Genomic DNA, 15176 nt, shown 5'->3' with positions numbered 1-15176 from the left:
GGCTTCTCTCCAGGTCAGTACTAAAGCTAATGCATTTGTTTTGTTAAGAGCAAGTACTGTTGAGAGAGTGGTGCAACTTCAGGGTGTAAAATAAGCTGGTAAACACTTGTGGATATTAAAGATTGCACTTCCGGCAAGTCTTAAGCCCTAGTGTCCTGGCCAAACTGCATGCCACAGAAATTATATTCTGCTCACATTCACTTCCTGCAGAAGCCTGTTCTCCAACATTACTGCACCCTGCTAAAAACTACTTAGGGTTGCCAACAGCCCTTTGTTACAAGAGGCATCCAGGGCCGGCGCTTCCATTTAGGCAACCTAGGCAGTCACCTAGGGCGCTAGGATTTGAGAGGAGGCATTTTGCCACCCTTGGCTGCAATTCAGCAGCGGGGGGTCCTTCCGCACTCCGGGTCTTCGGTGGCAATTCTGTGGCGGGTCCTTCGCTCACTCCAGGACCCACCGTCAAAGTGCCCCAAAGACCGGGAGCCACGGAAGGACCCCCACCCCCTGCAGAATTGCCACCAATGCCCTGGAGCACGGAAAGACCTCCGCCTAGGGAGCCAAAAACCCTGGCATCCATTATTTTTCCATCTCTCTATAAGAAAATTGAGAGTTGCTGAGTGCTGCAAAAAGCAGCAGAAAATGCCCCCGACACATGAAGATGCTCGTTATTACTAATGATAAGGAATGATGATCTCAGGAAAGGAGGGGGCCGGTGTGGCGAGTCCCTCATTATTTAAATGCCAAGGGACGCGTAGGCTGGGGGGCCTGAAAGGAAACTCCCAGCCAAGCAGGGGCGGCGCAAGGCCCCAAGGAGGCGGTGACCCCAAGAGGAAGGGGGCACACTGCTGCCCTGCCCCACAGGCTGGGGTAAGTCACCCCTCTGCGGCTCCCCCTGCTCCTTGGCTGAGGAGCTGGCCGGGCGCCGCAGCACCTGGCCCGGCTGCAGGACTCGGCGCGCTGCCCTAGGCGGGCTCAGGCTGCCCCGGCTCCTGGCCAGGACACCGCGGCCCCAGCTCGAAGGGGCACAAAATGGCTCCCCCGTCACCGCGTGATGCCAACATCCGGGCCTCACGTCAATCTCCCACTAGGTGACCCCCATCCGGGTCTCTTCGCCCCTCCCTTCCTCAGGGCCCGGATGTTGTCCGCACGGCAGGCGCCGGAGGGGTCACATGACGCCGGCGCCCACGTGACTCGCCCTGCACGGGGAAGGCGGAGCCGGAAGTGGCGGTGGTTTCCGGTGGGGGAGCGGCGCTCGGTGTTAGGGCTGCCGCAGGGAGCAGGGACGAGCCCGGGTCTGGCCGCAGCGTTTCCCGGGAGGCGCAGAGACAGGGGCCGCCGCCGCCGCCATGAAGAAGCAGTTCAACCGCATGAGGCTGCTGGCCAACCAGACCGTGGGCAGGTACGAGCCCGGGAGCCCCCTCGCCCCGCCCGGGGTCCCGGGAGATGCGCCCGACCCGGACACCTCCGGCCGGAGCTCGGTCTGGGGGGCCGGCCCCGCCCCCTCCCCTTAGTCGTCCCTCCTTTGAGCTGCCAGGGACATCGCCCTGGGCGCGCGCTCGCCCCGCTGTGGCAGTGACTCGCCGGCTGTGCCGGAGGGGGCGGCGTTGTGAGGGGTCGCGGACCTGGCCAAGATGTGAGCGCCGCGGTACCTGGGCTGCTGCTCCCAGGTGGCTCGGCTCCCCGCTTCTTTCAGAGCGCTGGTGCTCGCCAGCTTTGGCGGAGGGGCCCTCATGGCTGACTGAGTGAAAGACTTCGGGGTGTTTTGTGAGGCGGACTTGGTTTCGAGAGGCAGTCCTTAGGTGGCTGTGTCCCAGTACAGCTTGGGGCACGCTGTTCTTAGTAGGCAGCACCCCTCGGAATCTGGTCTGCTACAATGTACGGGAGGTGAACAAGGCCAGACAGATATCCTCAACATCTGGAGTAGGCTGTGACCTCACTGGTTCCAGCAGTTCTAGTACAGAAACTATTTTGTGGCTCTTACACTACTTTAGTAACTTAAGAAACTTAATTTCTTCTAGACACCAGGCGAACTTGATCTCCTGTTGTTCCACACAAATATACTGTTCTCCTCCTTTATCGATACTGAAAGTGACTTTGGAAATGCTGCTTCATGAAATTGGGGGTGTAGAAATTCTATTCTTTTATGCTATGCTTTATCATATCGTCTAGGACTTTATGCTCTTTTCATATATGTTATCACTTCTGATTTATGCGATTGGCTAACACAAATATAAAACAGAAAGTAGAAAAAATGTGCAGTGGGTCCTGTGTTTCTTAGATGTGATTAAATGTTGCTATCTCAGCAGTGCTGAGAGTTTAAAGCTAGCTTGTGTAAAATGTTGCTTCTCAGTTGTATTTTGGCCTATCAGTATATTGTTTCAATAGTATAATTTGACATGTATGAACACAGAAAGCAAAAACTTTAATCTATTGGAGGTATGTTATACTGATGCAAAAAAAAAGTAAGGAAATTTTTTTACCACCTGGATTGGCTGTAAATATGGCAGTACAGTTCTTTGATTTATAAGCTGGGCTACACAAAGTTCCTACAAAACTGTTTGCATTCTACACTTCCTTTTCATATTTTGTTTAACTCTTTCACTTTCATTTCCTTAATTTTTTGATAAATTTTGTTTATACTTTACTCTCTTTTTAATTCTATTTGATATTTTTCAAGAAAGCTCAGACTGTACAAATAAGGGTCAGTCTTAATTGGCAGAGAAGTTAGGCCTCTGCAGTAACCAAAGTGTAAGTTTCCGTAGGCATAAATGTCACTAATTTAGTTTTTTGGTTTGTTTTATTGGCTTAGACCTTTTGGAAGGTCTTTGGCCTAGTTTCACATACCTAAGCATAACTTTGTGTCATCTGTACATACTGAAATGTGATTTAATGTTCTTTTAAGATAGATTTGTATCTTTTAGAGTAACTTATTTCTTGTTTGAGTTCTGCTTTTTCTAGCTGAAAGTTGGCCTGGAACAAGGCTCAACTCCTGTCTCATCCTTTACAGGGTACTTAAAACTATGTGCTTTCCCTTCAGGATGCACTTCTACATAAAACAAATAAGAAATGTCAACTAATGATGGCTTGAGGGGGATACAGTGTTAGCTGGTTCCTTATTTGTGATTATAAAATGGAGATTTTTTTCAAACCTCTTCCATTCTCACTTCCCTGCCCCACATCTTCATTTCACTTCTCATCTTAAGATATTAGCTTTTTCAGGTAGGATCATATCTAGTGTTGGTACAGTTTGTAGAACAATGGGCCTGATCTTAAATGGTGCTTCTTGGTGCTATTGAGATAGATATAGATATAGATATAAAAATATGGAATTACTTAGACCCAACAAATGCCATATACAACTCTCACTTTAGAAAATATGTATGGAAAGAGTGCATGAAATCTTGTTAACTATATGTAGCAATCTGTACGGGGGTAGAGGTTTCAACCTTGAAGGTGATCTTTGGCTATTGCAGTTGAAAAATGTTTTTATTGCTAGAGTCCAATGGAAGCTGCAGCTATCAAAGTTGTTTCATTACTGGTATTCTCAGGGTGTGGTAACCATAAGCATGATTATAAGTCACATTCCTCTGCCAGGTAGCCTGTTGCTGTGTTAATAGTCTGTGCCTGGATTAGTGGAGTCACTGGCTTCATTAAAATATAAACAAATGTACAGAATAACTTTCTCATAGTGGAAAAAGTTGAAAATGACATGAAAGTTATGAAAATTAACATGTCATGAGGTCCAAAATTAAAGGGAATTATCAAGCTATTTCTTAACTTTTCGTTCTGTTTACCATAATTCCGTGTACGCTTTAAATGGAAACTTTTCCTTATCAGCTTTTTGCTCACTCATACTGACTTTTCCTATTGTAGGTTTCTCGTGAGTGCGGGGCTGCAGGCATGGACTCTTTTTCCAAAGAGAATTAAACCACTTGTTTTTTCAAATAGCATAAAGAATTAAATGAAAGTGGGGACATTAGGGAAGAAAAGAAGTACTTCACGCTTTGGACAGTGCAACTTAAACATTGGCCATAGTGGTTATACCTTTAGCCAGGGATTATGAGGGCAGACTGAGTCAACTACAGTTCCAGCTTTAGTTTAGATCAGAGCAATAGTCTTGGGGTTCTTATTAGCATTGGTATGCTTGCCAACTATAAACATGCATGTTTTGCAGACTTATCAGTTTAGGGAGTTGCAAAGCACTGATCAGGGAAAATAAATTTTGTTAACTGAAAACTCATGGTTATTCCTTTTTAAATCCATATTAAATGGAATGACTGAAAAATCACCAAGAAAGCTTCCACTTATTTCTGCAGAATGTGTGGTGATATCATTAGAGTGAGATACCTATCTCATAGAGCTGGAAGGGACTGTGAAAGGTCATTGAGTCCAGCCCCCTGCCTTCACTACCAGGACCAAGTATTGATTTTTGTCCTAGATGGCCCCCTCAGGGATTGAACTCACAACGTTAGGTTTAGCAGGCCAATGCTCAAACCACTGAGCTATCCCTCCCCCCCCAAATATTAAGAGAATCATAGGGTTGGAAGGGACCTCAGGAGGTGATCTAGTCCAACCTGCTGCTCAAAGCTGGACCAATCCCCAGACAGATTTTTACCCCAGTTCCCTAAATGATCCCCTCAAGGACTGAACTCACAACCCTGGGTTTGGTAGGCTAATGCTCAAACCACTGAGCTATCCCTCCCTCTTGCTTCTATTAGGTGGAAGCAAGAACTGACTCTTTTTACTATGATGTCTGACATACTTTAATAGACATCACCATTGTACCTCATTCAGAAAATGTTAGTCTGTAAGGTGCCATAGGACTCTGTCACTATTTACAGATCCAGACTAACATGGCTACCCTTCTGATACAATACAGAACATGTTGAAGTGGAAATACTGTCCCCCCCCCCCCAAGAATGCCTACGAGCTCCTCTGGCTTGGCTTTCCTTTGTTGCATCTTAGATATCCTTCTGCTGGGCTGCTTCTTGGATGGGGGGTGGGTGGGAAGGTGTGGTGGTATCTCCCAAGCCTATCCACTTCTGGCTTCAAAATGAGTGGTTGTGGAAATCTTCATAGTATAACATTTGCTTTTTTATGTGCTTTGATAAGCTGTTAATTAAGTTACAACGTTGATATTTAAACTGTTTTGATTTGAATGGATGCCCTTTAAAATAAATGGAGCAAGTCACACCTTAAAGCTATTGTTTCAGGCTCCTTGCAGACTCTGGAAAAACGTGACTGAAGTGTATCTCCACAAACATAACGTATGACATGAGAAAAATTGAGGCTTGACTATGTACACCACCGCACTGAACCTTAGGAAACACCGTTTTAAAGACTTACTTAAAATGTTAAGATTTTCCTCAAGGCATCATTTAAAGGGAACCACTATATGACACCCTAACAGAAAAGTTGATCATGTGAAAAGATAACAAAACGATAGTATCAGAGGGGTAGCTGTGGTAGTCTGGATCTGTAAAAGCAGCAAAGAGTCCTGCATGCATCTGACGAAGTAGGTATTCACCCACAAAAGCTCATGCTCCAATACGTCTGTTAGTCTATAAGGTGCCACAGGACTCTTTGCTGCTTTAACAAAAGGATAGACAGCAATAACTACCTCTTGAGCAGATGTTCCCACACTCTGAAAAATAACATCTGGTTGTTGTATGTACAACTTCCCCTTACCTTACATAGCAACTGAGTGTCATCCATTTCTCAGTAGAATCAACTGTTGTAAGAAAAATGTCTACTTTTAGCTGACTAGTGCTAACGATGGCCTTTTCTTCAAAGATAGCGTGGAATCCACACAGTTAACCTTTCCAGGGGTATGAAAGGCCTTTCCTGCAGTCAGTATGGTGGTATGTATTCCTTACCTAAAACGATCATATCTTTCTTTTGGAAATGCATCTGTTCTCTTATCTACAACTTTGTCTGCTTGCTGGAGCTCTGATAGTGCTTTTTCAGCTGCAGGCATCCTCTGTGCTAGGAAATAGCTTCTGATGCTGCAGCAGAATGGTCACTTGAAACATTAACTAGATCAAAGTAAATTATAACTATGAGAATACAGTGGGAAGTCATGGGGGGGATTAGTTTCTGCTTCTTGGGTCAAACATATAGGATGGGTAAAACAAGAGCACAGGAGAAGCAGCAACATAGTGGAGCAATGAAAGTAGCAACAGGGAAAGACTATATTAGAGTAGAAAAGTGACACACCTAGGAAGTATGCCTGTAAATAAATTGAAAGAGGGATATGGAATTACAAAAGCCCTGAAGGAGCTGAGAGATAATAATTGAGGAGGGGAGAGTTAAGTGGAGCAGAATACCAAAATCACTAATTTGCCTGGTTTTAGATGTTCTGCAGTAATTATCCTTCAGACTTCACTTGAGGATGGTGTTAGGTTCCCCACTTCATTTTGGTAGTCTAACAATCACTCCTAACTCTTGTGGAATGCCTTATTTTTCAGTGTTTTTAACTGATGGCTTGCTGCAAGTAATGCAGCCCTGGAAACGAGTAACTCTGCATGAAATGGACAGAACTTGAAGAGCCATGATTAGTTACTGCATTTTAAAATAACTGAAGAAAGGGGCAAAGGTGGGGAACCGCTCTAAGGGCTTGGCTATGCTTGTGAGTTACAGTGCAATAAAAGAGCCCTGGGCGCACTAGCTCACTCCCCGTCCACACTGGCAAGGCACGTAGAGTGCTCTTACTCCGCGGCTAGAGCGCTGCTGGTACTCCACCCCAGTGAGTGGAACAATGTTTGCTGCGTCCCCACTGGAGCGCTGGGGCGTCAGTGTGGACGAGGTGTTGCATTACTGCACTCTGATCAGCCTCTGGAAATGTCCCATAATCCGCTTAAGTGGCCACTCTTCTCATTGTTTTGAACTCATTGTAGGAATGCGGATATGCCGTTTGAAAGCTCTGTTTCTGACAGCCGGCTGCTTATCTGCTACTTACAAGACAGCATGCTGACATGCTCTCACCCCCCTCCCCCAAACCCACTCTCTCTCCCCTCACATACACACAACACACTCCACCCCATCCCATCCCCCGATTTGAAAAGCATGTTGCAGTCACTTGCATTCTGGGATAGCTGTCCATAATGCACCGCTCCCACTGCCACTGCAAGGGCTGCAAATGTAGCCACGCCAGTGTGCTTGAAGCGGTCAGTGCGGACAGACTGCAGCGCTTTCCCTACTGCACTCTATGAAGGCGGGTTTAACTCAAAGCGTTCTACACCTGCAAGTGTAGCCATGCCCGAAGTGAAAAGGTGTTAGTAAAAATTGTGCTAACATGTTGCTCAGGAAAGAGACATAGAAATTGCCATACTGGATGATATCAGTGGTCTCCCCTCTAATGTCAATATCTGATAATGGACAGTATCAGCTACTTCAGAGGAAGTTGCAAGTAATTCCTTACTTGACAATTAAAATAAAATAACCTGCCATTACAGGAAGCAACACCTTAGCCCTCTTCAGAGAAAGATGTTTTATGCTTTGAAGAAAGTGTTAAATCCTTTCTAAAATGTTTAATCTGCATTAGCGTTACTCTGGATGTTCTTGTTACCATATCAATGCCCATTCTGTTTTTGAATCCTACTCAGTTCTTGGCCTTCCTATAGTGGCAATGAGTTTCACAGGCTAACTGCATCATTAAAAATTTCCCATGTTTTTAAAACTTGATACTTTTAGTAGCATGTTGAATGTGTAATAGCTTTAGCTTTTCAGTCTCTTACTTGGATTCTATGTTAATATAAAAATTGAACATCAGTCTGAGCCAGCCGGCTACAGTTTGTCTCCCTGTGCTAATCTTTCTAGTAATAAACTGAGAATGTAATCTAGTGTCCATGATCTGGAATGCATTGAGATTTGGCATTCTAAAGCACTGAGGAATTTGTGTGTGTTTGCTCTGAGGATTTAAATCAGGAATTGTAGATGGGAATACTCCTGGCTAATGCCTAACACCTTGTTTTTACATATACCCACCAATTTTGTTTCTTATTGTAGTTGATTAAAATTAATCCTCTGAAGAAACTGAATTACAATTTAATATCACATCTAAACTGATTTTATATCTTATTGATTTCATTGCCTTTGTTTACCAGGACATCGTTATGTGGCAGTGTCTTCAGTGTTGCTACAGTTAAGTGTGAAATGGCAATACAAGATGTGCAAGAAGTAGATAAGTCTTCAACTTTACATGTTACAATAATCAACTAAAGTTAACACTTTCTCTTTAATCTGAAGCCTCCACTACAGGACCTTGAAGCTGTTTCCAAGAGACATTTTGCTTAGGTTCGCATTTTGGCCATAGCTCAGAGGGGAATTGGATCTGTGTTTTTCATGTGGGTTAGCTGCATATTGTATCTGCGAGTCACAGCTGACAGTATATCATTATAGAATTTTTCAACTTTTTAGAATTAATAATTTACAGAAGTCCTTACCTCAATAGTCTCATTTTTGCCAATTCAGATATTTGCAGGGCTTTTAGATAGTTGTATGGCTTGATTTATTTTGTTTACACTATTTTATGAGATTATATATTAACTTTTAATTGGTGGTATCATATATGAAACTGAGATTTTCTGGTATGGAATTTGCATATTAAATTATTGCCCATCTTTCTGTCATCCTGGCATTTACTTTGGTTTGGATACCAGATTGGCCTCAGTCTTCGAGATAAGTGGTTTCTATATTCTGCATGTCCTACAATGACAAATGCATGCTCTTAGTTTCACTTCTATTTAGCTGAATAGGCAATCATGATTTAATTTTAAGTAAAATGCAGAAAATTCTGTAAACTCCAAATACTCTGCTATATTCTCTCTCAAGAGTTTCAAGAGACAATGAAATAGTGACTAAGATTGTTTGTTTGTTTGCCCTTGACTCCCCGTGATCAGACATTGATTCTGCCAGGTGGAACCTGAAGTGAAGTTAGAAGTAACTGTAACGGTTCTCTTGCTTCCGTGTTAAAATACTAATTCTTTTTGTGTCCAGAACCAATAGACTCTTTGACCAGGGTTTGAAGTATGGTAGTGCCTAAAGAAAAAATGAGGTTTGGTGTAGTTGTCAAAATTTGGTTTTATAGTTGTAATTATCTCAACAAATTATATTCTGAAAGTAAAGTCAGTATGAAGGTTTGTTCAAGTGATATGAATACAAATGTGCACTTGACCTACACTCATCTGAAAAATTATTTCATAAGGGTATTTTCAAGGATGTGCTGTTTAGTTTGAGAAACACGTTTGCAGTTATTAAAACTACTAGACTTCATGTCTAATGAATGTTACTCATCACTGTGGTTTCTTTCCTGATTCCAGAGACCGATCTGTATCACTACTGTTCCCAGTAATTCTCTTGGTGTTTTTAGGATGCATTTACCATCAAATTCAAACTAGGAGGTGTCAGGATCAGACCAGTTTTCCTGGAAAATGATCTTAGCAGATGTAAATCTTAAACTTTAGGTTGACAGGTACATGTGTTTCTTGGCATTGGCAGAGATATTATCTAGTATTAAATAATGGTCTTGGTCTCTTAGAATACAGACTGCAAATCTGAATAACTTGCCTTCCAGATTTCACCACAAACCACCTGCCTTATAGGAGATGGGACAACAGTTACTGCAGCTGCATCCCACTTAGTTCTCCTCTTAGAGCAAGCTCTCCTATACAAGTGGAGTGTGTTTCATTATCCTGCACACATGACATCAGTCTGACTCAACAGAAGTGTTCTAATGTATCTTTTAATAGCTCACACCCAGGACAAAAATGATTATGCTAAGCCAGGGGTCGGCAACCTTTCAGAAGTGGTGTGCTGAGTCTTCATTTATTCTCTCATTTAAGGTTCGGTGTGCCAATAATACATTTTAACCTTTTTAGAAGGTCTCTTTCTATAAGTCTATAATATATAACCAAACTACTGTTGTATGTAAAGTAAATAAGGTTTCAGAATGTTAAGAAGCTTCCTTTAAAATGTAGAGTTCCCCGGGCCAGTGGCCAGGACCCAGGCAGTGTGAGTGCCACTGAAAATCAGCTCGCATGCCGCCTTCTGCGCCCATGCCATAGGTTATCTACCCCTGTGCTAAGCAATAGTTAGTAGTTCTCCAAGCCATTTGGCAGTCAAGGTACAAGGTGGAATCAGGAATATGTTATTTTATTGATCTAAATTGGCATTTAGTGTTACTCTTAAATATTGCTTGTTACAAAGTACTTGTCAGCTTTTCATCCATAATGATACACAGTTCTGTTAAACAGTTAATTTCCAGTATTAAATAGCATTCAGAAACTGGATACTCAAGCTACCACTCACTAGTAGCCTAAACACATTTAGGAGTGTACTTTCCCTTTTAATGATTTTTTAACGTACACCTCAGCGTTTACTATTCACCTTAGTACTGCTTTTATTTATTCAGTATTATGTACTTTTTTTGAAGGAGACAGATAAGAGCATTAATCGTTCACTGGTATTTTACACTATTTTGAAAACTAAGACTATGTCTACACTGGCAATTGAATGACAAAACTTGTCTTTGAGAGGTGTTTAAACCCCCCTCCCCCAAAAAAAATAAAAAAACCACAAGTTTTGTCACAACCAGTGCCAGTGTGAACAGCGTGTTGTCGGCAGGACCGCTCTCCTTCGGACAATACAAACGCTGCTCATTGGGGGTGGAAGTTTTTTGTTGGCAGGAGAGCCAACAAACAGCGGCTACATTGCCTGACTTTTAGCAGCACAGCTGTAGTGACATAGCTGTGTAGTGTAAACAAACCCTTAGTATTTGTGAATGTCTTCCGTGAAAGAGCATGCACCTGTGATGATGGTGCTGGTTCTAGAATGCCTGTTCATGGGCCTACATTTTGGAAGTCTGGTCCTTCATTCTGTTATATGTAAAACCTAGTGGTGTCCTCCTTGGACCACCCTTTTGCTACTCTGATTTGTTTAGTATGAAACTGCAGATTAGGATGCAGGCTCATTCTGTGAATGGAAAAATTTGTCTTGAAATTAGTCTACACTGAGCATTCCATAAGCTGATGGCCCAGTGGAGAAATCTATTTGCACAGGACTCGAAGCTGACATAGGGGATCCTGGGACAGGTATCTCAAAACGTGCACAAAAACCCACTTGCTGATAACCAAACTTTCTGGTTGTGTTGAGAAAAGCTCTTTATATTAGAGCTGTGTACTTCTGCAAGAATAATCTGTTCTGGTTTTAGCCCATGAAGTTCACTTAGCTGCTTTTTTAAATATGTATATTTTTCATCCATGTTCAGTCTCAGCCCATATGGTAACATAAGAGAGCGTTTTCTCAAGCACAGGTATTATGAATATCAGTATCACAAATACGAAGTTAAAAATGTGTGTTTTATATAACCTTTAACTTGTATATATTCCATGCTGTCTCCAATTGGAGCTCAGGTGCTGCTCAGTGAATGAGAATGAAGTTAGACCTCTGTTGTATAAAAGATGGTTTAGGGGAGCTGTCTGAAATCCTGAAGAGCTCATTTTCCTTAAGACACTCTTGAGTCCATCCATATGATTGCCAAACTCTAGATCTGTGCAAATTCTGTTTAATGCTAACATGAATCACTAAATTGACAAGTGGCTATTGAGTGACATCAGATGCTCATTGCCTCTAAATCACTCTTCTGCTAATAGCAAAGGGAATTAATAGAATCTGTTTTCTACATGGCAGTGTGGAACACTGTTACTGTCAGTGTCCAAGGAACAACAAGCATTATTGCCTGAAACGATAATGTATGTTGTTCTTAGGCTGTGCCTACATTGTGTAGCTTACAGCAGCACAGCCATGCCACTAAAGCCTTGCCACTGTAAGGCGTGTGATGTAGCTGCTCTTTGTTCACAGGAGAGAGCTCTCCTGACAACTCAATAACACTGCCTAAAGTGCTGTCCACACCAGCACTTTTTGTCAGTAAAACTTTTCGGTCAGGGGTGTATGGTTTTGGTGTTTTTTTTTGTTTTTGTTTTTTTTTTCACACTCCTGAGCGACAAAAGTTTTACCAACGAAAGTACAGTGTAGACATAGCCTTAGTATCAGGTTTCAGAGTAGCAGCCGTGTTAGTCTATACCCGCAAAAAGAACAAGAGTACTTGTGGCACCTTAGAGACTAACAAATTTATTTCAGCATGAAACTTTAGTTATCCATGCTAGTTTTGAAGGATATTAGTCAACCTCTTAAGATGTGTATCTGTGTAAGAAATCTGAATCTGCTACTTGTGTAAGCAAATAGAGCAGCTCATGAATACCTGATAACAGATTATCCTTTCAGTCTGTCCACACCAAACCAGAGTGGAATAAGTTTCTTCATATATCTGCAGACCTACTCATTTCCAGAGGCAAAGTGAGAGGGGTGGTGGAGGTGAGGTAATATTGTTTATTGGATCAATTTCTTTTGGTTAGAGAGACCAGCTTTCAAGCTTACACAGAGCTCTTCAGGTCTGGGAACTGTACTGTCACATCTACATACAAGGTGGAACAGAGTGTTTAGCATAAGTAAACACATTTCAAGGGACCCTTCAAGCTGAAATGGCCAGTTAACACCTCTCCCACTTTGTCCCTCTAATATCCTAGTTCCAACACAGCTTCAACAATACTGTATACACTTATTTTCAGGACCATTTGAGTGCACTGAAGCAATATAGTACATGTGCTATGAAAATGCATTTATAAGCAATAGAAACCCTAAATTATTCATGTTGGGGAAATGTGTATCCATTATGTGATTTCAGTTTGGATCTACTTCTTGCAGTAAGACCTTCTGCTTATCTAACATACTTCATCTTCTACAATTTAGCAATTCCTTACATTAAAGTAAGATGCTATGGGGAATTTCCTCTGAAAAGGATTAAATTTGGAGACTATATCAATATGAAATAGACTGACTTCAAGGCCAGAAGGGACCATAATGACAGTCTACTTTGATCTCCTGCACATTGCAGGCCACAGAACTTTGCCTGCCTGCCCACCCCCGTAGACCCATATCCTTTGGCTAAGTTACTGAAATTCTCAAATCGTGATTTAAAGACTTCGAGTTACAGAGGGAATTTACTCCTGTTTTTAAAGGTAGATATCAATTCAGCCTTAACTGTAGATCTGCTAGGGAGCCTAGTTAATTCTTCCAAATAGGAACAGCAGAGAGAATTTAAGGCTTTGTCTACTCTAGAGAGCTTACAGTGGCACAGCTGTAAGATCTCTTGTGTAGCTGCTCTATGCAGAAGGGAGAGAGCTCTCCTGTTGACGAATAGCTGTAACTATGTTGGCAGGGGAAGCTCTCCGGCCAACATAGTGCTATACATGCTACCACTTATGCTGGTGTAACTGTCGCTTGGAGGGATGAAATATTCATACCCTGAAATGACACAAGTTTTGCCAACGTAAGTGGTAGTATGGACATTCTAAGACTGTCTGGCGAAGTACCTCTGGCTTGCTCTGTCATTCTGTTAATGATGCTTCTTGATTAACAGTTCTTCAGGAGAGAAAGCACTATATGCCAAACTCCCTTTTGACAATCTGCGAGAGAACATGTTGTATTTACTTGACTTGAGACACTGATAAAAGAATAGTTTTTATGAGAATAATAACCTAATAGTCACTCAGATTTACTATCTTTAATATCTCTGCACTGCTGTAGCTTTTTCATCAGCCATTCAAATATGCATTTCTTCGGGAACATCCCAAAGGATCTGCTTCATACATGACTCTTCTAGTGCTAAGAGGGTTATTGGCAGTTTAAAGAAAAAAAAAAAAAAGTGTAGGGCTTGGCTACGCTTAAAGCACCAAAGCGATGCTGAGGCACCATTGAGAGAGGGTGGCAGGAAGGAAGCCTTTAGCTAGTAGGCCTGAGAGAGGGGCCTGACTAAGAAGGTTGGCAAGGAAGAGCTTAAAGAGGTGCAATAGGAAGTAGTCCTGGCAAGAGAGCAGTAAGGTTGGTGAGGACCAGGGCCGGCGCTACCATTTAGGCGACCTAGGCAATGGCCTAAGGCGCCAGAATTTTTGGGGGGCACTATTTTGCCAGGGGGGCGGCACGCGGGTCCGGTGGACCTACTGCAGTCATGCCAGCGGACGGTCTGCTGCTGGAAAGGCTCCGGTGGAGCTGCCGCAGGCATTTCGGCAGACGGTGCGCTGGTCTAAAGGCTCTGGTGGACCTACCGCAGTCATGCCTGCGGCAGCTCCACCGAAGCCTTTAGACGAGCGGACCGCCCACTGGCATCACTGCGGCAGCTCTACCGGAGCCTTTCCAGCAGCGGACCGTCCGCCGGCATCACTGCGGTAGGTCCACCGGACCCGCGGGGGGCGGCGAAATGGCCGTCCGCCTACGACGTCAGAAACCCTGGCGCCGCTCCTGGTGAGGACCCAGACGGTAACTGCTCACTGTAAGGCCCTTGACTGGAACCCAGAACGGAGGGCAGGCCTGGGTTCCCGCACCCTCCACTGCAGAGTCTTATTGCTTGGGGCAGTGAATGGGAAGACTGCCTGAGTCACTGCAGGAATGACAAAGGCAGGGGGCATGAGGAATGCCTGACACTGCTTGTGCATAGAGACTTGGAAAGGCTTCCCTTGAAGGGAAAATCAGTGTGACCTGGCCAGAGGAGCGAGTCCCTGAAGCAGCTATACTGCTCTGCTGTGAGGTCGGGGGAGAGCAGCAATGGTGGAAGGGAAGAAAGGGGACGTGGAACCAGGCAGAGCTAACCCCCAGAAGGGGATGCCATGTAGCAGTGAGTAGAGTGCAATCATTACAAGTATCTGCATGCATCCCTCTTATTATCTACCTTCTGTATGTGAAGTTTTGGACTAATGGGTTCATTTTCCTCAACTGTGTGTGGTGGTGTTTTTTTTGGTTGTTGTTTTACCAGAGCAGACCTGGCTTCTGTTGTTTTTAGTTCCCTCAGTAGCTAGCAGAAAATGCCATTCATAATTTTACATGTCCTCAGTATTCAGTGTCAGGTCTTTACTATTTCCCTTCACTTGACAATATTTTTTTCTCCAATAAAAATTTTTCTGCCTCTTGTAGTGGAATGTTTAAAATGTGCTTGTCAAAAAGTGATGGTGATAAATTGTTGTTTTGCAGACTTTCTACAACTGACAATCCATTATTGGGTACACACTGTGTAAAGTATTTAGTTCTCTGATACAAGCTAGGAGAAATGTTGCCGGCTCAAGACA

General features: G+C 43.3%; 1 protein-coding gene and 1 long non-coding RNA gene across 7 annotated transcripts in view; both read left to right on the top strand.

The window, feature by feature from the left end:
* Positions 1-1218: 1218 nt before the first annotated feature.
* Positions 1219-15176, top strand: part of ARHGAP17 (Rho GTPase activating protein 17) — a 69268-nt gene continuing 55310 nt past the window's right edge. For 4 of the 6 annotated variants that reach the window (XR_004002235.1, XM_030576986.1, XM_030576985.1 and 1 more), the window contains exon 1: positions 1219-1399. Coding sequence is in view for 4 of the 6 variants with exons in the window: in XM_030576986.1 (XP_030432846.1) it covers positions 1347-1399 (53 nt within the window). In the remaining 2 variants the exon portion in view is untranslated. Of the gene's footprint in view, positions 1400-1609; positions 1743-15176 lie in introns of those variants that run through there. The other 2 variants (XM_030576982.1, XM_030576987.1) reach the window with 2 other exon arrangements.
* LOC115658310 lies at positions 9987-12963 on the top strand. Its single transcript, XR_004002236.1, has 3 exons — positions 9987-10090; positions 10534-10537; positions 12953-12963. It is a non-coding gene; the product is annotated as an uncharacterized LOC115658310 (long non-coding RNA).

Source organism: Gopherus evgoodei, chromosome 10 (assembly GCF_007399415.2).
Source record: "Gopherus evgoodei ecotype Sinaloan lineage chromosome 10, rGopEvg1_v1.p, whole genome shotgun sequence".
NCBI lineage: Eukaryota > Metazoa > Chordata > Testudines > Testudinidae > Gopherus > Gopherus evgoodei.
Note: the sequence above shows the minus strand (reverse complement) of the source record. Positions and strands in the feature narration are given on the sequence as shown.